The sequence below is a fragment of the Carassius gibelio genome, chromosome A17, assembly GCF_023724105.1.
Source record: "Carassius gibelio isolate Cgi1373 ecotype wild population from Czech Republic chromosome A17, carGib1.2-hapl.c, whole genome shotgun sequence".
NCBI lineage: Eukaryota > Metazoa > Chordata > Actinopteri > Cypriniformes > Cyprinidae > Carassius > Carassius gibelio.
The window spans coordinates 6043920-6070574 of NC_068387.1; the positions used below are offsets into that span (position 1 = coordinate 6043920).

At 38.7% G+C, this 26655-nt stretch overlaps 1 protein-coding gene and 2 long non-coding RNA genes across 3 annotated transcripts in view; 2 read left to right on the forward strand and 1 right to left on the reverse strand.

The window, feature by feature from the left end:
* The window catches only part of kif6 (kinesin family member 6), a 264616-nt gene that overhangs the window by 163279 nt on the left and 74682 nt on the right, over positions 1-26655 (reverse strand). The window contains exon 10 of the mRNA XM_052620016.1: positions 25899-26002. Coding sequence (XP_052475976.1) covers positions 25899-26002 — 104 coding nt within the window. The remainder of the gene's footprint in view (positions 1-25898; positions 26003-26655) is intronic.
* LOC128031684 (uncharacterized) lies at positions 1527-4312 on the forward strand. The gene is made up of 3 exons (XR_008188132.1): positions 1527-2622; positions 2712-2810; positions 3104-4312. It is a non-coding gene; the product is annotated as an uncharacterized LOC128031684 (long non-coding RNA).
* The window catches only part of LOC128031683 (uncharacterized), a 39434-nt gene continuing 18271 nt past the window's right edge, over positions 5493-26655 (forward strand). The window contains exon 1 of the long non-coding RNA XR_008188131.1: positions 5493-5904. This is a non-coding gene — a long non-coding RNA (uncharacterized LOC128031683). The remainder of the gene's footprint in view (positions 5905-26655) is intronic.

The following is a 26655-nucleotide window of genomic DNA, read 5'->3' on the forward strand; positions in this document are numbered from 1 at the left end:
ATAAAACGCGAGTCGTTGTTAAATGTCAATCGCCTCCGTGAGTCTGTCTGGTCTAATAACTTTGTGATTTATCCATATTTTTTCCCCCTCCTGACACAACGTGTTACAGATGGTAAATATTTTTATTTATGAAAGGTTTGTATAGAGGCCGTAAACGTTTCAGTGTGATTACTTCCACATGGGTAAACATTCTGTTTACAAACAGAGTCTGAAGTCTGTGAAAATAACTAGGACCATGTCTTTTACGACCATGTCAAGGGTTTCCGCGGGGTTGTAAAAGGTAGTAAATTAAATTATGCCAAATTAAGGCCAGTAAAAAGTAGTAAAAACTAGTAAACGTCATCTGACGAGGTAGTAAATTTTCGAAGCCCCATCTAACTGAGTCTATAACATGGGTGTCCAAACTGCGGCCCGCAGTCCAGTTTTTATTGGCCCGCAGCCAGGGTCCGAAATTAACAAGCGACAAGTGCGGTAAGATTTTCCGTTCGGCGATAGTGAAGCGCCAGTTTCGACGTCTGGTCTATTTTTTGCGCGAGCCGCAAGCGATCCGTGTCAATTCCGGAAGGAAGTCACACCAAGAAACACGAGACAATCTGGTCAATTGTCAAATTATAAGCAATTTTCAAATTAAAATACCGCGAGTGACAAAAGCGATCATAGGTGTGAACAGGCAGGCAGCGGACCGCGCGTGATTTTCTGTTCCGCGTCGCTTCGGCATCCAGTGTGAAACAGGCTTAATCTCAAAAGGCTATCCGCCACACTGGCGGGTGAATGTTCATCATACCAAAATAGTAATAAAAAGATATTACAATTTCCTTTTGTAATGTTATGATGCCTGGAAATTAGTTCAAATCTCCTGCGAATCTAGAGCGAGTGAGCAAAAGCGAGCATGCAAACCATGTAGCGAGCGCACGGCAGAGCGGGAGAGACCTTGCATGTGTGTGTGTGTGTGTGTCTCTCTCTCTCTCATGCAGTGGTGACGCGTTTATATAAACGGCACCTAAACACAGTAAAATATATATATATCATGATATTTTAAGTGTTTATTAATAAACAAGTGTTTCTGTGTCAGCTGCAAAGATGAGGTTGACACTGACTCGCGATCTTCGCAGTAGTGAACGCACCGGAGAAAAATGCATTTCTTACGGATTATGCATACAATGTCAACTGGCGGCCCGTCAGAGATTTCCATCCGGCCCCCAGAATAATACTGAATTCAGGAATAGCCTTGTAAGAGGAAAAAGATTAGAGCTGGTCCGAATACCATTTTTTGAGCTTCGAAGCTTCGTTAGTAATGAACATCGACTATTTGAAGCTTAGGAGAGAGGGGCTGAATATATTTTTCTCTCTAATAAAGGTAGGAATCTGTGTCTGTATGTCCGTTGCCATTTTTATTATTTCGAGAACCGTTCATCCAATCGACTTCACGAGGGAGTGCAGTGTCGCATTTGGTACAACATAGATGGACACGCCAGACGCAACACATTCAGAATTAATAAACTTTTAGTAAACTACAGCAGCAGGGGTTCAGATAAAAAATCGGCAGCTGGCAGCAGGAAGTGGCTGCCATTGACAGCCGGAAGGCAGTAACTGGCAGCCGGATGGTAGGCGGGACCTGCCATTCAGTGGGAGCCAATCAGTTTCGACCAACGTGGGCGCAACCAATCAGATATAACTGCACCCAAACGCTTCAGTAATGGTTGCGATTGATCAAACGGTAAGTTCAGAAATTGGTCATCGGAGTAATTAATGTTTTTTTGCGTTGTAAGTTTGATTTTAATTGTTATTTTGGTGAACGACTTGGTAGACTTGGTGCCTACTTTGATTTAATTGTTCAATGAAATCTAATTAGTAGTAGCAACATTGTTTGTGTACCTTGTTAGGGGCCTACCATTAACTTCAAATTACGTTTGACGTACCATTAAATATTAACGTTTGTTAGCGTGTTAACAGTCTATTGAATAATATAAAAGAATGTTGTTTGACTGGAATGATAGAAGATAAATTTGCAACACTAACCATATATTTTTACATGTTAAGTCTTTCAGGAGATTGTGTGATATACATTAACTTAAGAGTTCTTAAAAGAAGTTTTTTTTTTTTTTTGCACTATTGAGGTGTGTTTTCTCTAATACTATGCATGTGCAGAAGTTGTAAGCATGTGAATGCAAAACAATTTTTTTATTTATTTTTTTATTATCTATACAAAATATAATGGACCGGTTCATAATTCCTTATAACTTTTAGGTCTAGTTTCACAGACAGGGCTTGGATTAAGCCAGGATTAGGCTGTAGTTAAATTTAGAACATTGAAGTAGCTTTTGTAAACATGCATTTAGAAAAAAAAAAAAAAACATTACTGATGTGCATCTTGAGACAAAACCATGGCACTGACACCTTTTTTTTTTGTAATGCCCAATAGTTGCCAGATGCTGTCCTGTTGGAAATTCTTCTTTACGTGATCCTGGAGGAGGGGTTATGCTACATTACTAAGTCCGTCTTTGGTTTGTTCCAAATTCAGAAGTCTGCTGTACTGTATACAGACTCCTTTCGAAAGCGGGCACAATCCAGCTGGCTTAGCTGAGTATCTTCTTTTACATATTTGATTAGAGGTTTAAAAAGGTGCCATAACATTACATTTCCCAGTTGCCATGTCTGAATGTTTATCTTTGTAATAATGTTGTTTTCATGCTCCTCATCTCAATATACAGGTGGAACAAAATGGAGAACAAGTCTAAGCCATGTCAGGAATTCAACAAAATGTACACCCTGCAGACACTGCGACGAGGTTTACAACAACTGCTTACCAGGTGTGCAAATTATGCATGAAAATGTAATCACTGCTCTGTACATGATGACAAGATGCAATGGGAATAATCATTAATATGGGTGTGCATGCATGTCTACTGTTAATAAAGCAATTTAGGTATTAAAGTCACCATTTTCTTATGAATAATAAAATGCAGCAGCTAGAGTTCTTCCTAGAATCAGGAAGTATGACCGGATTAGCCCAGTTCTGTAAACCCTGTACTGGCTCCCTATCAAACATCGTATAGATATTAACATCTTCAATTATATTAATCTGTTTCTTTCTTATTCGAAGGTCACTGCAGTCACCCGGATCGAGTATGTATCCAGACCAGATGGTGGATCGCACCTAGAAAGAACCTCTACAGCCCTGAAAGACAGCGGAGACCAGGACAACTAGAGCCCCAGATACAGATCCCCTGTAAAGACCTTGTTTTTTCTCCATTTTGTCACCGGTGGAGTTTTGGTTCCTTGTCGCCTCTGGCTTGCTTCGTTGTGGTCACTTCATTTACAGTGATATCATTGACATGATTGCAAATGATTCCACAGATACGATTTAAACTGAACCGAGCTGAAGGATGACATCACTGAATTGAATGATAAACTGCCTTTTAAACTGACTACAAACTGAGTTTACTAATGTCCTTCTGCATTATTGACTGACACACTATTTTCCTATATAATACTGTAAAGTTGCTTTGCTTTGATCTGTATTATTAAAAGCACTATATAAATAAACGATGCTTGACTTAACCATGTTGCAAGAGGAAAATGAGGGGAGATGCACATCCACCCTGGGTTTTACAGTGATTGGTGCAAGATGCTGGAGAAGTAACTCCGTATCAGTTCTGATCTAAGAGTCTTGAAAATACCTCCGGATTGTTGTTAGTGATTCTGATTGATATTTTAGTCTGCTTGCTTACTGGATATATTTTATACGGTTTACATTGTAAAGAACTGACTTTGACAACTTACTAACCCAGTTACAAATTTAACAGCTACTTTATACTATATGTATATATATATAGTTGTTTCTTGAAATACTACAAATATAACCGCAAATTATGATTTTAAATAAAGGTCTCTGAGACTTCTCTCTTTTCAGTCATTTGTGTATATAGCCTATAATAAATATACAACATACACCCAGTAAGTGCCACTCTCGTATATAAATTGTTTTATTTCACACAAACAATGATACATGCATGCATAAACATTCAGCTGGAAATTAACGTTTAGCAAAATGATCTTATTTCTTTGTTTATATTTGATCAATTTTTTTAAATCAAATAATATACAATACTGACCTTTATACTTATTTAAAAAAGTATTGAACATAATCATAATTGTATATAATTATTTATTTGTCTTGTTGCCGCCGGCAGCCTCCTCCAATTTCCGGGTATTAGCGACAGCTGCCATCCGGTTTTATTGGCAGCCACTTCCTGCTGCCAGTGACAGCCACTTCCTGCTGACAGCTGCCGATTTTTCGCTGAACCCCCTCTCAACTACAGTCAGAACAGCGCGAGCGGGAAGCGGCGCACCTCACGCGGGCAGTACTTCTTATGCTCCAAGAACGGACACTGCAAAATTTAAATAAAGAAAAACAAACAACGAAAAACGAAATTTAAATAGCCTCAATAAAAAACAAAATTTAAATAGAGAAAAACGAAATTAATTTAAATTAAAAACGAGATTAATTTAGATTGATAATAATAATGTGTGCAAAAAAAAAATAATTAAAATGTCAAATTTTCAAATCGAATACCAACCCAATGAAAGAATATTCAAATATTCGGGTCCGTTCCATATTTATTCATTTTTAAATCTAATGAAAAAAAAAAAGCAAATGAGGCACACAGGTACAGCATTTCTAACAGTAGGAACTATGAATACGTACTTATCAGTCCATTCTTCATTAAAACTATGGTTCTCTGAATCAACTTTTCGCTTAAGGCTCTTTGAGAGTGCCATTTTTCATTCAAATATATTCAGAAGGTCTTTCTTCTAGTGTTCTCCACAAACTACGACCTGCATGTGACAAGATGTACAGCTTGACAGCCTCACAAATATGAAGCCTTAAATATCGCTATCGCCCCCTGGTGGCTTGCTGCAGTACAGGTAATATGTAAAAAAAAACATAAATTTGGGATTAGAATTAGTATATATCAAATAATAACATATTAGGATATAATTAGATTTTATTATTGTATATTACGAGTATCTGGCCCTTACAGTGTCTGCCGAGAAAAATTCTGGCCCTTTGACAAATATAGTTGATGACCCCTGGCCTAAAGCCTATGGGCCATTTCATAGTCAACGCGAGCGACGCGCTCCCTTTCATAGTCTAAACAGTGAACGCAAGCGTCACGGGTGATGCGTGTATGCAATACACCGCTCACGCAACAGGGGGTAGTAGAGTCGGGTGATATTAGTAGAGTCGCGTCGCGTGATCTTCAGATCACAATGGCAACTGAAGAGGAGTGTGTTCTGTTGCTGATGAACTATCGTATAAATGTGGATAAATACGTATAAGTTCGCATAATTTTTCCTCTTCGCCCGCCATTGTATTCAAACCTTCTTCTTTTGTAAACACAATATACTTGAATTAATGTACAATACTTGTAATGTCGCCCCCACCGACAACGCATAGTATTGCGTGAATCGGCGCGTCACGTATCAAAAACTAGGACGACACATTTGGCTACGCACCGATGCATAATGGCGGCCGAAGCGTAACGATGCGTAGCCTCGGGGACGCGTATCCGTACAGATGCGTTGACTATGAAACGGCCCTATAGCCAGGGGCGGACTGGCCATCGGGAGCACGTGCTGACGTGCAATAGGCTGTTATGCAACTATGAATTAATTGACGGTCTTATGAATCCACGAATCAGGCGATCGCGGAGTGATATGAGCCCACCACATGACTAAACATCAGCGAAGCACTGCCTTATTGGCTATATACAGAGGCAGGCTTTATCTTAGAAAATCGCACAAAAAATGGAGCGCAAAGGAGGAGCATAGAGGGAAAGGAGAAAAGCCCTGGCGCAAGTTGCTGCAAAATTCCAGCCATTTTCGCCAGTAAGGGAGCAGGTCGGTCAGAATAACATTTATATTTACAATGGTTCTCTGAAAAAACCGAACTGTTCAGTTTAGCACACACGGTTCGACACGCGCTGGGACCGCTGTTCAACTTAAATCTGACAGAGCATCTGTAATATGTTTTAAATGAATAACACGTAAAACAAACAAGGTTCAGATAATATATGTTTCTGTTGATGCATCTGCATTCTGGATTCCCAGACATTACAACAACAGCGATGAAAAAAACCCTCTACTCTTGTTCACTCTTGTTCAATACTAACACGAACACTGGATCAGTTCATTCTCTTAAAGTGACAGTCTTTATATTAATCGAACAGCAACAACCAAGAAATCACTCACTGCTCTTGATTAAAAAAGCTTTTTTTTTAATTTAAATAAATAATAATCTTTAATTTATAGTCCAAAATGCAATGCTGTTTTACATTTGATTACTTTAATTTCTGTACCTAAAAACTAATGCAAGACCTACCTAAAAAAAACCTGAAAGTCAGTTTATTTTATTTGTATATTTACTCTATTGTATTTATTTGTGCTGTTGAAGGTATTTAGAATATTCTTAATAATATGATAATATATAGTTTTTGAAAGTATAGTTTTTCCATAAACATAGCATATACAACTATACCGAAACCGTGACTCTAAAACTGTGAAACAAATCGAACTGTGAAAAATGTAGGGTTCCACCCTAATATTTAAATAATCATTTGGCAGACGGAAGCTTTCATTCAAAGAGACTTACAATAGATAAAATCAATTTAAAATAAATATATATTACAAATGTATATAATGATAGATGTTTTAAAAGAGCCTCTTAATGACAAACTAGCACACTGTTTTACATATGAAGATACAGTATTTTTTTAGTGCCAAAATTGACCAGAAACTATTTTCTATTTCTAGCCTACCATATATAGCCTAGTGTACAATGCTTATTTATTTTGAAGGTGACGAAGGAATAAAACAGTAGCACTAGTGCTGTTAGTGCTCATGCTTTGAACAAGAGAGGGTGGACAGTTCAGCTTTTGAGTCAGAGCAGGAACCTTCAGCTAAAGTTTAAGCTATAAGCAAAACTAAACATGCTGGCTATACTCTTAGAAAAATATGTGCTTATATGATTTATAAGGTCATCAGTAGTAGGACTGTGATCATTGGGACATACAATTGATGGCTGCATAATTAATATAGATTACTGAAAGTTCTTATTTGATATTACAGAGAAACTCAATGTGCAGAGTGAGAGAGAGGGGGATTCAGGGAAAGATGATAGAGACAGTGAATGCCTTGATACTTCTTGATAATTAATTTGATTATTTTTCCGGTCCACAGTCTAAGGATTTTGATTTATTTTTTAAGTATAACCCAATTCAAACAACTGAAAGAGCCAAAGAGTTTAGCAGTCTGGTGGACACATGAATTGGGTGGTGACTGCAGAAACAGAGGTGGCCTGGGGTGTAGTCAAATTCCCGGCCTGATTTACTGTCCCAGTCCACCACTGCCTAGACTACTTTTATTTAGTTTTGAATGGTTCTGTTTAAAAGTAGAAATTTCAACCTTTCTGTAGATAATAGATATAGGATATTTCTAATTTGTTTAGGTCTGTGAGGCGAGTAGCCTAGGCTACCTAAACGATGATTTTCGGTTCATGTCTCAACGTGTTGTGATTATACAAAATAATGAAACATGGATTAAAATTAAGATAAAATTAATACAAAACGAAATTTGTTTCAAAGAGAGGCTTTGTGTATTTTGTTTGTTCTCTCTCTCTCTCTCTCTCTCTGTGTGTTGGAAAGTGCTTGGCTTGTGTCCAGTGTTGAAGTTATTTCTTTATTAATGAAATACTGTTATCATAGTGTACAATTGCACTTTATTATTACACATTGTGTAGCTGTTCATTCTTAAGGTCCAGTCTGTCTTTTAATTTTTATGTAATTGTTACTCTGACATATTGGGTAAATCCTATGGACCAAGGCCTGTTGTGATATCTTAATCAATCCAAGTCCTATGGTAGAGTTCCTTCTTACTTGAATGTAGCTCACTCACTTGCCCTAACACACATGCACACTCACCTACAGAACCGCTCCTGACTTTCTCTTTCTCACTCTCTCTGGTTCTCTATCTCTCCCTCCCAGTGTTGAAATTAAGTTATAATTGCCTCATTAAATTGTGATTAAATATGTTATTAATTAATTTTGGAAAGATATTTCATGTCTTTACTTGTCACTTTACTTAACACTGCTACAGTTTGAAGCCGTGTTGGTAGTAAAAATATTGTGATGGTAGTAAAATAGGTGGTGTAAAAAGGTAGTAAATTCAATTTAAGAATCTTTGTATAAACCCTGATGTCGTCACGGTTAAATCCGAAACGGGCTCTAAGCTACCTGGATGTTATTCAAACAAGCTTCTTAAAACAAAGTCTAAGATTACGGCTGTGATGATATCCACTTGAGACCTGTCTGTAAACATTCCAGCAATGTTCTCCGGACCACTTTTCTGAAAATTTGATATAACCTACTGTATAGGACGAGCCTTGTCTGCACCGTAGCTAAAATAACTGTGAAATAAATGGACCCAACGTCAATTGACGAGAATAAAAGCTGATTCAGATTTAAATTAAATGTAATTTTAGCTAAACAATTAAAAACGATTTGAGCCACGTTTGAGACAGAGTTAGATACGATGGTCAAAACTATGACTGCGTATAGACCGCTAATCCATTCTAAGAATAGCCTACCGTTATGAAAATAAGACACTAAGTTAAAATATAAACAAGAAAAGCCGGACAACAGATGTAAAGGGAGATTATTTAAACTTTAAAGTAATATCGCTCAGTCGTGAGAGATGTAGTGCATTTAAAACGTTTTCTTCACTTTATCTTTCGCAGCGGACCGAAAGGAAATGACATGAGCATGCGCTCACGCAGGCGGGTAGAGAGAGAGAGAGGAGGACTCGCGATACTGATTTAGTTTAAACACGACAACATGTTGTGATCCTCATTTAGGAATCGTAGTGCTTGCAGACTGGACACTTTCAAAATAATGTTTGGGGGATTTATATTTTTATTGGTTTATTCGCAGTTTATTAATAAGTTTAGAATTGCTTTATATAAACGGCATATTAAATTCAACAAACGCACACATACACACACACGCACCCACACACACTGATACGATCTGTTAAAATCGTTTATTATATTTATTCTTCATCAAAACGTACTTGTTTTATCACAGTTTACACACACACACAGACGCACACACACAGAGTGAGAGCGCGCGCTCGAACATTACAGGCTGCAACCTGACACAGCGGTCGCGTAACACATAGACACGTCCAGAAGAGTCAGAATATGGAAACGATTCATTATATCTTCAAACTAATTCTTCAGGGGAACACATTCATCACTTGGTCGCTGAACAAACAACAACACCTCCCGGAACTCAAAGCATGACGGATCAATTTCACCCATGCCGGAAGGTTGCATCTGGACATAATTCATAGGTCAAAGGCCACATCTGGACATAATTCATAGGTCAAAGGTCTCATCAATCATTATTCATGAAGTTTGCTGGCGCATATTGACTACCAAAAACCTCTGAAAAATAAGGACCAGCTTCATATCTCTCATCAGCTCACTGACATTGCAACCACATGGTTTTATTATTGCTTGTGTATTTGGCATTGAACGGAATTGTACATTGAACACTTGGGGATTGTTGGTTTTATTGTAATACGTTCATTAAAATGCAAAACTTTACAAATAAAACTGCATTAGTTATTCAGATTAAAGTTGTTTTATATTTATTTTAAATATTATGAAATAAATAAACCCATAGCAACTTTAATGTAATACAGTTTGATTTATGATGCAAAATTTACTTTTGGCCCACGGCCCTTAATCAAGTTTGGTTTTTGGCCCTCAACAGGAAAAAGTTTGAGCACCCCTGGTCTAGGTGTTGCATAACATAATGCAGTCCAACACAAAGAAAAACTAGTAGACAGAATAGAAAAAATAGAAAGCTAGTGTTTTTGTTGTTGTTGTTTTTAAAATAAATAAAATATATATAAATAAAGTACAATTAAAATAAAATTGAAAATGCTAGAGTTAGAGGGTCAAATAAAGATGGAACATATTTGTTTTTAGTCCTTTCTTGAAGATGGCTAAGGAATCAGCTGCTCAGATTGATTTGGGCAGGTCATTCCACCAGGAGGGAACAGTTAATGAAAAAGTCTGTGAAAGTGATTCTGTGCCTCTTTGAGATGGCACAATAATACGCCATTCACTTGTAAAACACAAGCTTCTAGAGGGCACATAACTCTGAAGTAATGAATTTAGGTAAATGGCAAACATTAATGCCTTGAATTTAATGCGAGCAGCTACTGGTAGCCAGTGCAAATTGATAAACAGAGGGGTAACATGCATTCTTTTCAGATAATTAAAGATTTCATCTTGCAGCAGCATTTTGGATTAATTGTGGAGGTGTGATAGAAGTGGCTGGAAAGAACTGCCAAGAGAGTATCGCAATAGTCCAGCCTGGATAAAACACAAGCTTGAACAAGGAATCGTGTTGCATGTTCTGAAAGAAAGGCCCTAATCTTCCTAATGTTGTATAAAGCAAATCTGCAGAACCACGCAGTTTTAGCAATGTGGTCTGAGAAATTCAGTTTATCAAAGGATTTTAGCTGTTTTTGAAGGAGTTATGGTGGATGAGCTTAACTGGATGGTGAAATTTTGATAAAGGGATGGGGTTAGTTAAAACCACAAGCAGTTCTGTCTTAGCCAGGTTGAGTTGAAGATTATGGTCAGTCATAAGGTAAGACTCAAACCACTGGCATGCGGTTCCTGAGATGCCATTATCCAATAGGATTGACAGGAGGATCTGGTGGTTCACAATATCAAAAGCAGCAGACAGATACAGCAAAATAAGTATAGAAGATTTGGAAGCCACTCTAACCACTCTAGCCAGGGCTTCAACAACTGAAAGCAAGGCAGTCTTGGTCAAATGTCCACTTCTGAAGACAGATTGGTTGCGGTCCAGGAGGTTGTTCTCTGTGAGAACAGAGCAGAGACTGCATTTGAACACAACTCGTTCAAGTGCTCTTGTTTACATTTTGTTTTTGTTTACTCATTCAGGTGACTTTATTAGTAGTATTATTATGTTGCTAAGAGTCCATAACAGTGTTAAACATGTCAATTGTTGTTGCCAGCAGGTGGCGCTATTACTTTTATCGAATATGGGAATGTAGATGTATGTGAATGTAAATGTTGGGACAAGCCCTTCAATGAAAACTTAAGATATTTTCAATATAGTGGTCTTATGATAACCCTCACCAAACTTGAAGATGATCCGATTAAAACTGTAGGAGGAGTTCATTAAAGTACAACTCCTGGAAAATACAATTTTTTTACAGGAAATTGAAAATAATATACTTCCTGTTGGGTTTTGGATTTTGTACCAAGATACTTTTTTTGTAGGTAATTTTCGTGAATGTTGCTCAAAGCGCACTTCATTTAAATTTTACAGGTGGCGCTATAGAGTCATTTTGCCATACCTACATATGAAAACTATATCAGTTCTGATGTGTGAGCGAAGTTTTGTGATATTTTTTGCATGTTTAGGCCCTCAAAAAATGCAATTCACTTTGAAAAAGAAGAAGAAGAAACAGAGCAATTCCAATAGGGTCCTCACACCATCGGTCCTTGAGCCCTAATGACATCCAAAGTTTCCTTTACCTTAGCAAAGGAAAATCAGCCATATAATTAGAATATCATCAAACAGTTGATTTCCATTCAAAAAGTGAAACTTGTATATTGCATTCATTCATTACACACATACTGATATATTTCAAATGTTTATTTATTTTAATTTTGATGATTATAACTGACAACTAAGGAAAATCCCAAATTCAGTATCTCAGAAAATTATAATATTACTTAAGACCAATACAAAGAAAGGATTTTTAGAAATCTTGGCCAACTGAAAAGTATGAACATGAAAAGAATGAACATGTTCAGCAATCAATACTTAGTTGGGGCTCCTTTTGCCTGAATTACTGCAACATTGCGGTGTGGCATGGAGTCGATCAGTCTGTGGCACTCAGACTGTGTTATGAGAGTCCAGGTTGCTCTGATAGTGACCTTTAGCTCTTCTGCATTGTTGAGTCTGGCATAACTTATCTTCCTCTTCACGATACCCCATAGATTTTCCATGGGTTTAAGGTCAGGGCGAGTTTGCTGGCCAATTAAGAACAGGGATACCATAGTCATTAACCCTCTGGAGTCTAAGGGTATTTTTGGGGCCTGGAGAAGTTTTGTCATGCCCTGATATTTGTGCTTTTTTTCAGTTTCTTATGAATATCTAATTGGGTAAAGTCTAATATTACTGTAATCAGCACAAACTGGGTTATAATAATATGTTAAATGCATGCATGTACATGATTGTATTTTTGAGAAAAAAAATGTTATGCATGGTTAGTGAAAAACTAAAAATGTTAAATCACTTGAATAAGGCCATAAAACACATACATAACATTGGTTCCTGGGACTGTTGAGAACTGGAGCTTGTAGACTAGAATTTTTCTTTCTAAATTATGTGAAAATCATCTTGTTTACTCATTCACAGAAAACAATATATTGATTTACATTTTCTAAGACACTTTTTGTTGGTAAAAGTCATGCGAGTAGGCGTCAACTATCATGAATATCATTGTGATTTACACCTGAGAAGAAAAAGCCCTGCATAAATGAGCTGCATAATGAGCACTGAGTGAGGAGTTACAAGAAATAATGTGAGAATAAAATAAATCTATATAATTTTAAGTTTGTAGTTTATTAAGAATATATTTAATTATCCCACAACATAATTTAATATCCACTTGGGGGAGCAGTTAAACAGTTTATTAGGGACAATCAAAGCTTACTTTCAAACAATTTTTTCGGCATCCTTACTCCAGTCACGCAATCCTTCAGAACTAAATTGAACAATCCTTTTAACAATCTTATTTTCTATCAAAAAAAAAAAAATATTATCATCATCATCATTATTATTAATGTTGAAAAGAGCTGAGAATATTTTTCAGTTTTTTTAGGGGGAATAAATTGAAAGAACTGCATTGTTTTTACATTTGTTAGAGTTATCTCTATTTGTCAGATTTATATTATTTACATCAAGCTTTTGAATGGTATAGTATTGTATATTGTTATTGAAACTTCATAATGTTTCACTTGATTACACATTTAGTCAGGAATTATAGTTTGGAAAAAGTATTTGGAAAAATTCTAACTAGTAAAATGTTTACACAGTATGTGAAAACTAGTACAAGTATATAAATAAATAAAAAGAGACTTACTCATGTTTATGATCTCTGCTGAATAAAGTGCTTCATTCTTTTTTCTGAGGAAATCCATTTCTCAAATCCTCAACCACATCACATCTTTTTGGAGTGATTTATGTCTTATTCCTCTCATCGCGAAGCAAACAGTAAAATAAAATAAAAACTTGAAGAACAGTCTGGCTGCTTTTTTTTCTGTGTGAGAGTTTTCAAGCCGCGCGCTTCAGTTTGAATCTGAATAGTGCGTTAAGCGCGGGGACGTGGTAACATTAGATATAATGAAGGGAGACATGAAAAATAGACATCGCCTTGTTTTCATATGGATTACTTTATCTCAGAATATTTGTTTTCGGCAGCACTTGTTTAGTTTAAAAGTAGACATGTCAGGCTTTCTACAGATATCTCTCTCATGTCTCTTCATTGAGTATTCACGGAGTTACAGTTCATTTTAATGACGTGTTTGTAAATGAAGATCAGCGCAAACAAAGGCTGCAGACAGCGCACCTTGTTTGTTATCTTTATTTCATAAGTGCACAAAGGTGTTTTGTTATTATGTCTGTTTCCAAAAAAAAGTAGACCCTTTACAGATTCGATTGATGTATTGCTCTTATCTGTACGATTAATTTAAGTTCTTTTCGGGGTTATCCGGAGAAAATGACTCAAAACGTATATATGCGTGTAATGATAAAATCTCCATACTCATCGGGAAGAAGGAGGCGGGAACCGGCGCACAATAAAAAATCACTTTAATTATTCAAAATAAACACAAAACGGCGCACCAGCCCCTCACGGGCGACTGGTGCGCATAAATAAAAAGCAAACACATAAAATAATGTCCCAGGCCTGGTCCTCTCTCGTCCTTCACTATAGTCGCTCCAGTTTTATATCCTTCCATCTCCTACGTGGGACTCGATACCGGCGGTGGGGCGTAGGTGCAGCTCATCTCCAATCACTGATGTCACATGGACTACTTAGAAGATGCTTTTATTACCTTTCTGGACATGGACAGTATACCATACATACGTTTTCAATGGAGGGACAGAAAGCTCTCGGACTAAATCTAAAATATCTTTGTGTTCCAAAGATGAACGGAGGTCTTGAAGGTTTGGAACAACATGAGGGTGAGTCGTTAATGACATAATTTTCATTTTTCGGTGAACTAACCCTTTAAGCAACATGGATTGTGTGCCTCTCCTCTCTTCCTTGAGACTCTGGAACCCTTGACATTCTTCTTTACAAATACTAATTTTGTACTTCTAATTAGTGATGTTGTTTTAGTTTGATCTCTCCCCTGCACTTCCAAGTTCGTCACTTCTGAGCGGCGCATGCGCAACGCTGACCTCATACGTTATCCACCCGGAACTGATTCCATTTACAACACTGAGCGCAAGCTAGATTTAATTGATTATTACATTTTGAATATGGTTATTTTTCTTACAAAAACACATCGATTCGCTAAAGGAGGCCTTTTCTCATCCCTCGAAGCAGTGTGAGACACTTTTTTTAATGGATGGGTGCTTTTTATTTCACTTCTTTTGGACTGAAGCACTGCAACACCAGCTGAGTGCTATTAAACAGACTGTATGGTGCTCAGGTGCCTCTTTATCTGGTTTCGATAGACCCATCGAGAGACTGGCTCGCTGCGCCCCTGTCTGATTTTGATCCGATAGGCAACAGAGAGCTTGCCCACAATCTCGTGGTGTCCTGTCCAGTGAGGTAGGAATTGGGGAGCATGACAGGTGATGGGGAGCATTCTGCCTTGGCTGGTAGAAGCTGTAGTACCATACTCAGTCTCCGACACAGAGTTCCTGGTGAGAGGCCTTTTGGTTGTAGTAGGCTTTTTGACCTTTCATGTTTCTTTGGAGGTTTTGTTGCACAAAGGCAAAAGTCACTCTCAGGTGCTGATGCAACTCTTCCAGGTACTGGTGCAGGTGGTGATGAGGTTCAGGTCACCTGGTTGGTATAGCAGGTGTAACAGTAGTGTCATTTGACGTCCTGTATTCATTTTAAATGTGGGTATTCCGGTAGACCGGTGAGGGGTGGCCCTGATGGCCATCAGGACCAGAGGAAGCTTGACCTCCCAATCTTTTTGATTGGTGGACACATACTTCTTCAATATGCTTGCTACTGTCCTGTTGACTTGTTCGACCTGATTTGAAGAAATTGGGTGATGGCTTATATGAAGCTTGACATGTATGCCCAGGCATTTCCATACTTCCTGCATGACTTCAGCGGTGAAGTGGGTTCCTAGGTCAGAGCTGACTCTTAAATGCTGTCCAAATCTTCAGAAGATGTGGTTCATTAACAAGCAGGCTGTCATTTCTGCTGTATCGTTGGGAGCTGGGAGACACTCTACCCACTTTGTTGTCGGCTTCCTTTTACTTATTCCGCCACATCTTGCTGCATGACGGGCCAGTATGCCAGTTGCATGAGCATTTTATAGGTGGCATTGGCACTATGGTGCCCAGCGCATTGGTGCATCGTCCAGGAAATTTCCAGGACTCTCCGTGTGATGCACCTGCTTTGGCGAGGGCATCAGTTTGATCATTGAGATATTTGTCTTGTCCTGGTTGACGTGAGTGACTTTGGACCATTTTCCAATAAACAATCATGTCATGTTCAGTCACATTAGTATTGCATGCTTGGAAGAGTTCCTGATGCTTAACAGGCTTGTTGTTAGCTGTCTTGAATCCATTCAGTTTCCATTCAGCTAGGTGGCATGTGAAGCTTAGACGGGCATAGTTCAAGTCGGTACAGATGAGGAGTTCTTAGATGGTGTGGGATGCAGCAAGTTGTAGGGGATAAGGATTGCTGCTATTTCTGCATAATGTGAAGACTGAGTGCCTAATTTGAATTGTTATGGTGGGCAAGGATTGTTGTTGAGACAGACCTGCAGCTGCAGCTTTCAAGTTGCCCTGTTGATTGTAAAAACAGCCATTGACATATGCTATGGGCATACCTTCACACACATTCTCCTCGAAGTACCTGTGGTTTGTCAGTTGTGGTTGTGACAGTTCTTTGGTATGTGTACAAAATGTCCTTTTTGGTAGGCTGCTAGCCCATTACCTAGAGATGATTTGTGGTTTTGGGCATATATTGCCTCAACATCCCGTCCTTGAAGCATCATTAGCCATGTAGCTATGTGTGCATTGGTTACCATACCATCCCTGATTTGTTGGCTGTTGAGGAAGGTCACTGGTTGGTGACACATTTCAACTTTCTGCGCTCCAATGTAATTGGAGAAATGCTGAATGGCCCAGTGCAAAGCAACACTTTTTCACAGTCTGAATATCTGCATTCAGGGGAAGCAATGTTTTGCTGGCATAAGCAAATACTCGTTTATCTCTGTTGTGGAGCTGGTAGGGGCCTGCACTGAGGCAATGATTGGAGTATCCAGCTACCAGATATAATTCCTTTTCTGGTTTGGGGTAGGCCAGGCATGGGGCAGAGTGTAGGCGTTTATTTGTGCTTGCTTATAGCTGTGTCCTGAGCTTCCACCCAAACAAAGGGTTCGTTCTTTTTCAGGAGGGAAGATAGTGGTCGTGCAATGTCAGTGTAGTTCTCGATAAACTGTCGTGAGTAATTGCACACTCCCAAAAAAGCTTTGTAGCTCAAAGATGTTAGTGGGTGTATTTAAGTTTTGGATTTATGGCATACAGCTTGACTGCGGTTCGATGCAACCACGTCCAACAAGCAAGCCAATGTAATTAATTTGGTTTTACTCCTTTGTCCTTTGTGAAGGGCAATCATTGCTCCTGTCATTGCCAACTGGTTCAGGATGTGGTCAATTTCTTTGAGGTGGTCTGCCACATTGGTGCTTTTCAAAAGGTCATCATCAATGTAAATGAGATTGCCTCTGGCATCAGGGAATGCTTTGTTTAGAAAGATGTTGAATTGGGCTGGTGAGTTGGCATAGCCGAAGGGGTACCATGTGAAGGTGTACTGTCAATTACCAAAGGTGAAGGGTAGCTTGTGTTGGTCCCTCCCGGAGGATAGAGAATGTCCAAAATCCTGATGCGATATCCAGTGTGGAGAGTACTGTTAAGCCTTTGATTCAGGGAATCTCTTGGTCCAACTGGATCATTGGCTATCCCGATAAGGGAACTTGTCGGTTCAATTTGCGATAGTCGATGGGTGGGGCGCCATTTGCTGCTGGGCTTTAGGACTGGTCATATTGGGCTACAGTAGGTGCTTTTACAGGCCCTTTTTCAACATGGGGTCTATGATGCCTTGTATATATTATGATATTGGAATTTGTACTGTCGCACAAATGTAGGTGGCGCTTTTGGATGTGTCAGGATGTGCACCGTGTGGATGTAAGGCCACAGTCCAGGGAATCCTTAGCAAAGGAGTCCTTGTATTTGCACGGATCCTCTTTAAGTCCTTTGATTTCCATTTCGCTGAGGAGGGCATCCGTTTCACTCAGGATGTGCTGGATTTGTGCATTGATCCCAGTGTAGGGTTCAATGGGGCTTTGTGAATGTTGCAGTGTTGTCACATTCATCTGACGTTAGTTTGGCAGGTATGGGGCTGATGACAGGTAGCGTTAGCTCAAAGTCATGAGCCATCCCAAGTGACTGGTTTGGGAATATCGATGTCTTTGGCTGTATAGTTGTTGATCAACACATACACAGCACAAGTTATGAGGTGTTGCTTTCAATGTCATTCCTAGTCTTAGGCAGTTCCTGGAAGGTTGAAAGAAGCCTAGCTTACTGTTGAGAGTTTGCCCAAGTTGCATGTTAAGGTGGACGCTGACACTATTGCTATAGGCAGGTATTGTAGATTCTTGCTCGCTGATCATTGAGCATGCATCTGGCATTGTTTGACCAGATCAAAGGTTCTTGAGTTCTTGACTGCAGTGGTCAGTTGGGGTGACGCGGGAGCCCACATGACGTCATTCATGATGTCCATACAGGTATTAAGCCAGACCATGATGTCTGCTCCAATGTAGATGCCATGAGGTAGGTTGGGGACAATGAAGAAGTAGTGACTCAGGTGTCAGTTGTTCCATTGTATTTACACAGCGCAGACAATCTTGGAGGTAGCCATGGTTGTTGACCACGGACTGAGAGGGAAGCAGCTGCGCTTTGAGATGTGTAGTAGGCTCTGATGTCTCTGTTTCAATGTCCTGAAGAGCTTTAGGCTGGTAGCTGAGTTTTCAGCCCACAGGGCTAGTGCTGTATCCGACTCTTCTGTGTCTTGGACATTTATGGCAGTCATGATTCGAAGAGAACCTGAGTCTGAGTCAGACGCTTGCAATGAGCTGAGGAAAGGGACTTGGTTCTTGCTGCTGAGAGTTGAGCTTGCTCTTGGCTTTGACCTTGCATCATCACTCAGTGAATTGGGGGCTTGACACTGCGACTCGTTGGGGGTCTGACTGGAAGGGCAGAGGTTTCAGGACTTGTATCCATATCTTCAGGTGCTTGAAGTCTATTAAAGGTTCAAAGCGATTGAGCAGGTCTTTCCCAATGAGGAGTGGATATGTGTTGGGTGTTGAAACGTACACTGGGTAGATGAGATTCATTGGTCCCACGGTTAGGTGAATTGGGGCCACATGTTTTAGTTGTAGGCCTGTGTGGGAATATGCATGGTAAGTGAGCACCGTAGTGTTGAGTTAGTGGCTAACTCTTGGTTTTCAGGTAGGATTTCTTGCCCATCTGAAGTTAGGGTAGTTATGGTTCTCTGAGAGGAGATGAAGGAGTGCTGACTTTTCATCTGTCTGCTAGTCAGACTGAATCTGTTTCTCTTTCTTTTCCCACTTCCAGTTCTCCTCCTTTTGTTGGAAGAACTCTTTCATCATTATCATCATCATCCTCATCAGTTCTTGTGAGTCAAAACATGGTGAAGTTCTTGCGTGGTTTCAGTTTGAGCTCGATCATTTTGGAATCTTTGTGAGTTTTTTTGACAATTCCTTGGGCTGGTTAGTCCAAGTAGTGTTTGTTATTTTACCTTGGAGTTTCTGTTGAATTCCCATGAGTTTTTTATTCTTGAGTTTCCAAATGAGCTTGGCTGGTTCTGCGATCTTTTACAGTGATTCTCATGAGGCCTTGATTACTCCCATGACTTCTCCCAGAGACGTCCAGGTGATTGTTTTCCTTCCCAGCGGTTGTTCCTTTGTTCAGATCTGGTACGGGTTTGGGAGTCCCGTTCTCTGTTTTACAAGGATGCATTCCACTCTTTGGGTGTTGGCTTGGCATGATCTTGATGTTGGGTGCCCTCTAGGGCCAGCCCCTGACTCTGAGTGTTGAAGTCACTGTCATGGTTTTGATGCTCTTTTCTGAAGCCATCTTCTGTTTGCAGTAGGCATTGTGCACCGTCTCACAGTTGTTGAGCACTCATTGTGCATGGACATGCAAGGACTAAGATGATGGCTTACCCCAGAGTGAAGATTCCTCAGGAATATAGTTTTAAAATTAACATATACATATCCCATATTCTGCTCATTTCTAGTCCTGCGTGTTTGAGTCAGCTGTAGACCAATTGAGAAAATACCTGATGACCTTGTTTCATCTCCAGGGCAGCCACTAGTCCTTGTTCCTTCTCAGGGTCAGAAAACTCTTTGATGAGAGCTTCTCTGATCAGGTGGTGATCAGTCTTTGTGTGGCCCAGCTGTCGGTCCAGGAAACTGTGAACCTCTGAGCTGGATGTTGCTTGGATCAAATAAAGGCTATCTTCTATCTTTATCTTGCAGATATCCTTTTATCTCCTGACTGCCTGGCACATTTAGGGTAAATTTTTTCCTGGTAAGCTTGTCGAGGTCCTTGAGGTCCAAGCCACGCGATGATCTGTGGCTTGCTGAAGCGGTGTCTTTTAGCTTCATTGTGACGTAAAGTTCTGCCCCTCCCCCTTTTGATCACGTGTCAGTCCAGGAACAGGGGACCCAGGCCTGCATGGCAGGGGTGAGATTAGTGCCTCACAGCTGTCTGACTCCTCTATGATGTAGTCCAGCTGTCGAGTTAAGTGGCTGATCTTGTTTCTTGACTCATCAGGGTGATTTTCAAGGGCTTTAATTCTGCCGTTCCTGTCTGGCTTTGCCTTTTCCAGGAGCTGTTCCACATACTGTATTTGTCTGCCTTGACTTGTTCCATTTCTTTTGTAGTACTCTACTAAGTGTCTCTTTTAGCCTGGTGATCTCCTCCTTGGTGCCTTGTTCCACTTCATCGGGTCATTCTCGTCATTGCTGATCCTACAGTTGTAGCTGCTCGACGTGTCATTGTGTGCGTGTTATCTCCTGCTGGAGTTGGACGGTGTGCCTGTCACTCAGCTTGAGGGTGACGATGAGTGTGTGGCTTAGGGAGCCCGTGATCTTGGCTAGTTCTTTGTGACTGTAGCTCTCACTTGGGTCTTGTCTCATGAGGCTTGTTATGTTGTCATCCAGCTGGTCCTGTGTCTGATGCTTCAGTGTTTCAGCACCCTTAGGTAGGAACCTGTATGAACCTATCTCAAGGTCCTCCCAGTAGCCAACAGGGTCTGTTGTGAGAGACATGTTTGGATGCGGTGAGGGAGATTATAGAACCTAGACTGACAAAGACCTTGACGAAGAGAAAACAAGTCAAGTCACCTTTATTTATATAGCACTTTAAAAAAAAAAAAAAAGATTGAATAACATTAATTAGGACCACAGTGTGTCAATAATGCAAAATGAAAGTTAAAGGCAGTTTATCATAGAATTCAGTGATGTCATCATCTCAGTTCAGTTTAAATCTGTGCAATCATTTGCAATCAAGTCAACGATATTGCTGTAAATGAAGTGTCCCCAACTAAGCAAGCCAGATTCGACAGCAGCAAGGAACCACAACTCCATCGGTGACAGAATAGAGAAAAAACCTTGGGAGAAACCAGGCTCAGTTGGGGGGCCAGTTCTCCTCTGACCAAACCAAACCAGCAGTTCAATTCCAGGCTGCAGCAAAGTCAGATTGCCCAGAAGAATCATCTGTTCCCTGTGGTCTTGTCCCGGTGGTCGTCTGAGACAAGGTCTTTTCAGGGGATCTGTATCTGGGGCTCTAGTTGTCCTGATCTCCGCTGTCTTTCAGGGCTGTAGAGGTCCTTTCTAGGTGCTGATCCACCATCTGGTCTGGATACGTACTGGTCCCGAATGACTGCATTACCTTCTGATCTGGATACAGACTGTATCTGGTGGCTACGGTGACCATAGAAAAATAGAGATGCCATTCTTCGAACAATATAGCAAGTACATCGGGTGTTATTGGAAGTGTTCCCGGTTCTGGTTTACCTAATTAATGCAGCCTAAAATTCATTTAACGGATTTGGATATTAGAAGCATATTATTGTTGTTATGTGTAAGCCAGGTTAAAGAGGCCAAAATAAAGAGGGCAAAACAGAGGTGTAAGTGTGCAATGTCAAGTGTGGGTTGATATTGAGTGTGTAATGGGCAGGTGAGTTTAGTTCTCAGCGACCGTGAATCTCTGTTAGGGATGCTTCTAATTTGAAGTCTCTGTTTGGAAAATGCTATGTGCTAACCGCTAGTCTTCAAGGCTACTAGCTTTGCATATGCTTCAATGCAAAAGTGCTAACTTCAGTTCGCTTAGCTCATGCTAGGCTATTTGTTCACAAATAGCTGAAATTATCCTTACGTACCCTGCAAGAGCTAGTATGTGAATTAAACACAGTTTACGAGCCTCACATGAAATGATTGCACATTTCACACCAAACAACCAAAAGCACTATTTAGATTTTTATCTTATAGTGCTGAACCATTTCAGCTTGTTAGAGTGAGGTAAATTAATCTACAGATTTACTGTAATTAATACGTTATTGAGATCTCAGCGGATCTCTTTATGTCAGTCTATTTACACAGATACAAACACACGTGGATTCATCTACTTGATCAAGATTTTACAATTCTCTCATAACATAACGTTCGGGCACTCTCTCTCTGAGCACCGTGTTCCAATGTTTACTAGTTTTAGAGAAATAAATGGCAAAAGAACATTAATTAGCTAAGTTAATGTCTCAAACTGGAGAGAGAGTATAGACAGATTTGGAAGTGGAACACGCACCAACAAATCAAACTATGAAAGCCTTTTTAACATAAAGGAAAATGAGGAACACACTTGCTTCTTTCTTGTGCGACTTATTTTGTCTCGGCGGACAATTAGATACTTAACTGCAGTTCAGCTTCAAACAACAACTTGAGTTTTGCTTCATTCATTCACACACTGGCATGCATAATAAAGTACCAGTAGCACAACAAACTGTTTCTCTGTCTTTGATCTATTCTTCCGCCCACATCCACCATTAATCTGTGGGGAATTTAGCTTTTTCTTTTAAAGAGGAATCAAATCTAAAGATTCAAATAGCTTTAATTAAAATGATTCCAAACATAATTAATTTATACTTCATCATCGGTTGTCTCGCAAATGTTAAAATCAGTAGATATTCACAATTCTGTTTATGGGAAAGCAATTGCAGCTCCGGACACACACGTATAACAGCAAATAATACTTCTGCACAATGTTTCTCTTTTTACAACAGAAATGTGAATTCTGCCAGTATTCAGACTGTCTCATGCATACAGATTCGGGCTAGAATCGCCTATGCAATTTTTTGCTGTTGACATTTCTAATCGTAAACACAGCCATGTTGAAGCCTGCAGTAAATGTTTTGCATTATGGCACTGTTTTTCGAGAATGTTGCACTCCTGTATGTCATTGTGCACGCAACTTCACGCCAATAAATTCTCAGAAATATTGGTCTTTACCAATATATTGACTCTTTACATTCGTCCTGCCTATATTTGGTGTTATTTGCTGTATAAAAGGCATCTAGACATGCAAAATCGATTTTACAATCGATTCAATGAACACTTGTCTCTCAAATAAAACAGGATTTTTTTTTTTCACAAAAGTGACAAAAAAAGCAAAGTAAACGGTCTCTCATTTGTATGTTGCATTGACACCTAGCGGTGGATGCAAGTAAAACAGTACCTAATTTTTTTTTTCTTCTTACCTGAAATTCATGCAATAAACATGGTTTTGACAGATTTCAATTTGCTTGTGGTCTATATAGGCTGCATCAAAATGTGGTTTGCAATGATGTGCCTGAAGGCACGTGTTGAAGACCCAGTTAGTGACATCATGATATGCTAAGTTGTTTAAATTCATACCTACGTTATCACAATCACCACTTTTTTTTTTTCATTGGAACTTAAAAAATATATATATATAGACCTACCTACCGACCCTTTTTAAAAAACTTTTTACTGTTACTGCAAACCAAAATATTTTTAAGGATGGCCTAATAGTTGCTAAAAGGGGTTATAAAACATTGGTTAAAGTTCCACTGATTACACTGAACACATCAAGCATATATAATACATAAAACATATTATTTGTGAATACAGTTAACAAATGCTACATGTTTTCCTTGACTTCCCTTGTTATGCTATTCGTGATTATTACTATTATTATTAAAATAATAAGCTGTATTTTGAGTTTACTGTCGTTACCTTCCTGTAAAAACAAACTGACACAATGATGTGATATCTAAGGTGAAAGTGAACTGACGGGGGTTCGATGCCTTGCTCAAGGGTCCCACCTCAGTCGTGCTATTGAGGGTGGAAAAGAGCACTGGTTATTCACTCCACCCACTGACAATTCCTGCCCGACCTGAGACTCGAGCCTACAACCTTTGGGTTGCAAGTCTGACTCATAATGTAGCTGTCAAGAATCCCTGCTGTTTCATGTTTGTGAACTATTCATGAACAACTTCATTAAATACCACTAGTCCGTCAGTTCATTTTGGCTCTCTATTACAATTGATTGCCATTGGCTGGTAATTTAACCATGTAAATATAATTTTATTATTTGTACTATTTTTCAGTTTGAATATTTAGTCCAATATTGCTTCCAAGTAATGCAACTAATGAGGGAAGATTAACATTTATTCCAATGTCAAATTTCTGTTGAAGAAAAGCAAAGATATTTAATTTATTGCAGTTACTAAGCTGAACTATTGATAAACTATGGCAAAAAGACACTTGGCCTGGATGTGGCAACTAGATTTTAAGAGGGGTTTGAATCCAGAAATTGTAACTCTAGACTTCCCTAATAATGGGATTATATGCTGAGTATGAAAAGCATCTACACATGTAAACTGTAAACAAAAGATTGGTCTTGAATGTCATAGTCTTGAAATCTATTCAGATGTAATAAACATTTTAGTGCTTTTATGGATGTTTGCAGCCGTAGGATAAAAAGTCCTTTTAAATATGAAATATTCTAAATATTTACCTGCTTTTGAAAAGTATGCATAAATTTTAAATACAGATCACCTCTAGTGACTGTGGGACATAGTCTGCACCAGTGTTGGGTAATTTGATAGCTTTTCTAGTAACAGAGAAATTTTACAAGTTCTAATTTTCTAAATAGTAATTAAGAGTATAGTTACATGACGAGGTCTCTATACGCAACTGACATTTTACATTGCTGACATAATGCAGTGTTTTGTAATCTAGAGATTTTAAATGGGTGTAACACATGCACTGTCGAGTCAAGTGCCAGTGGATTTGAGACCTTCTTCCACAAGACTGTAAGATTGCGATGAACATCTTGTGATGACGTTTTGAACTGAGATGTCTTGTAGAGATTATAAATGCAGCGCTCTTAACTTGCATTCTGCCATGCCAAACCATGCACACAGAAGCTGCTTACTTAATTAAAAACAACAGTTTTCTATGAATGTTGATGCTTTAATAACAAATATTTATCAAGAGCTTGTCTGCTGGGATTTCATACATTTCATGGAGAAAAAAAGTAATGTAACTAGTAATGTAACTAATTAATTACTTATTTACTTTAGAAAAAAAGTAATCAGAACAGTAATGTGATTACGTTTAAAATGAGTAATCAGTAATTTTGTTATGTTTTCGGAGTAACTTGCCCAACACTGGTCTGCACATAAACAAGAAAGCATAAATATTTCTGTTTTCAGAATAAACAGTTACATATAAAATGTATGTGCTGTAAAGAGAGAAAAAAAAAGAGGTTAAGCCATGTTTGTGGTAAATAAATAAAATACTGTATACTATTGATTAATTAAATCAAAATAGCAAAAAATAATAATAATAATGATCAGCACATATAGTAAATTCTAAAATGTTCTGCAACACTAGCCAATGACAATTTGATTATTTAGACTTCTATATTTACAGTTTAAACTCCATCACCAATGCAACCAAAATCAGGAACAATTAATTCAGTCTAAACTATTGCACATGCTTGTTAACCATGCCATTAACAAGCACAATTCATTATTAGTTATTTTTCCCCTTTACATTATCTTTATAAATGTTTCCAGAATATTCTTGTTCACCATTCCTGGCTGGTGGAATGATCTTCCCATCCCTATCCGGAATGTTGAATCCCTCGTTGTTGAATGTTGAAACTTTCAAGCGACAGCTAAAAACTAATCTCTTTCTAAAATACTTGGCTTCATCTTAAAAAAAAAAAAAAAACTTTTACTTATTTGAAAAATGTCTAAAAAAATTGGTATTACAAGAACTTCCTTTGTCTGTTTGCCTCTTTAAGAAGAATCGCTTTATGTATCCCCCAATTGTAAGTTGGTTTGGATAAAAGTGTCTGAAAAATGACTAAATGTAAATGTAAAGGATGAGTGAGGAATTTACAGGTACATACTGTTGGATCTCTTCTTGGGTTAACTTGTCACTCCTTTGCTCTCCAGTAACCAAAGCCAGCTCTTCCTTCAAAGATTGTATCTCCTTCTTCAGACGGACAATCAGCTGACAGACATACAACATACAAATTTTAGAAGCATAATATAGTGAGCATCTTACATGCAGAATATATTCTGCCTAGCAACACAATTATTATATATATATATATATATATATATATATATATATATATATATATATATATATATATATATATATATGCACCACATTTGTTCTGCAGATAATAAAAGTCTTGATTAAATTGACAAATACTAACAAAAGCTTAACTAATATTTATAATCAATTACTAAGTATAAATGTAGGCTTTATTTAAATGCTATTTGTGTCTGATTTTATGATGGAATCTGGAACACACCTCACGCTTAGAATATGGTAATTTCCATAAGATCTCTAATAAATTGTGTATTTATGCTAAACTGGAGACATCTGCAACATGTGACTCTTTTGAAATCAACTTCTAATCGAGTCTTCCATCTGCTTCGTAATGTGCAGGATTTGATTGGTATGCAGAGTTGCTGTCAATGTAGAGCCTTCAGAGGCACTTCAGGACTGTTTCAACACCCCAGACTGCTATATGTTTAAGCAGGTTGCCACATACAATAACACCACGGACCTTCAGAAGTACTCAGAGACTGTCACTGCCTACATCAAGTGCATTGATGATGCAACGGTCACCAAGACATTCACTGTCCAGGCCA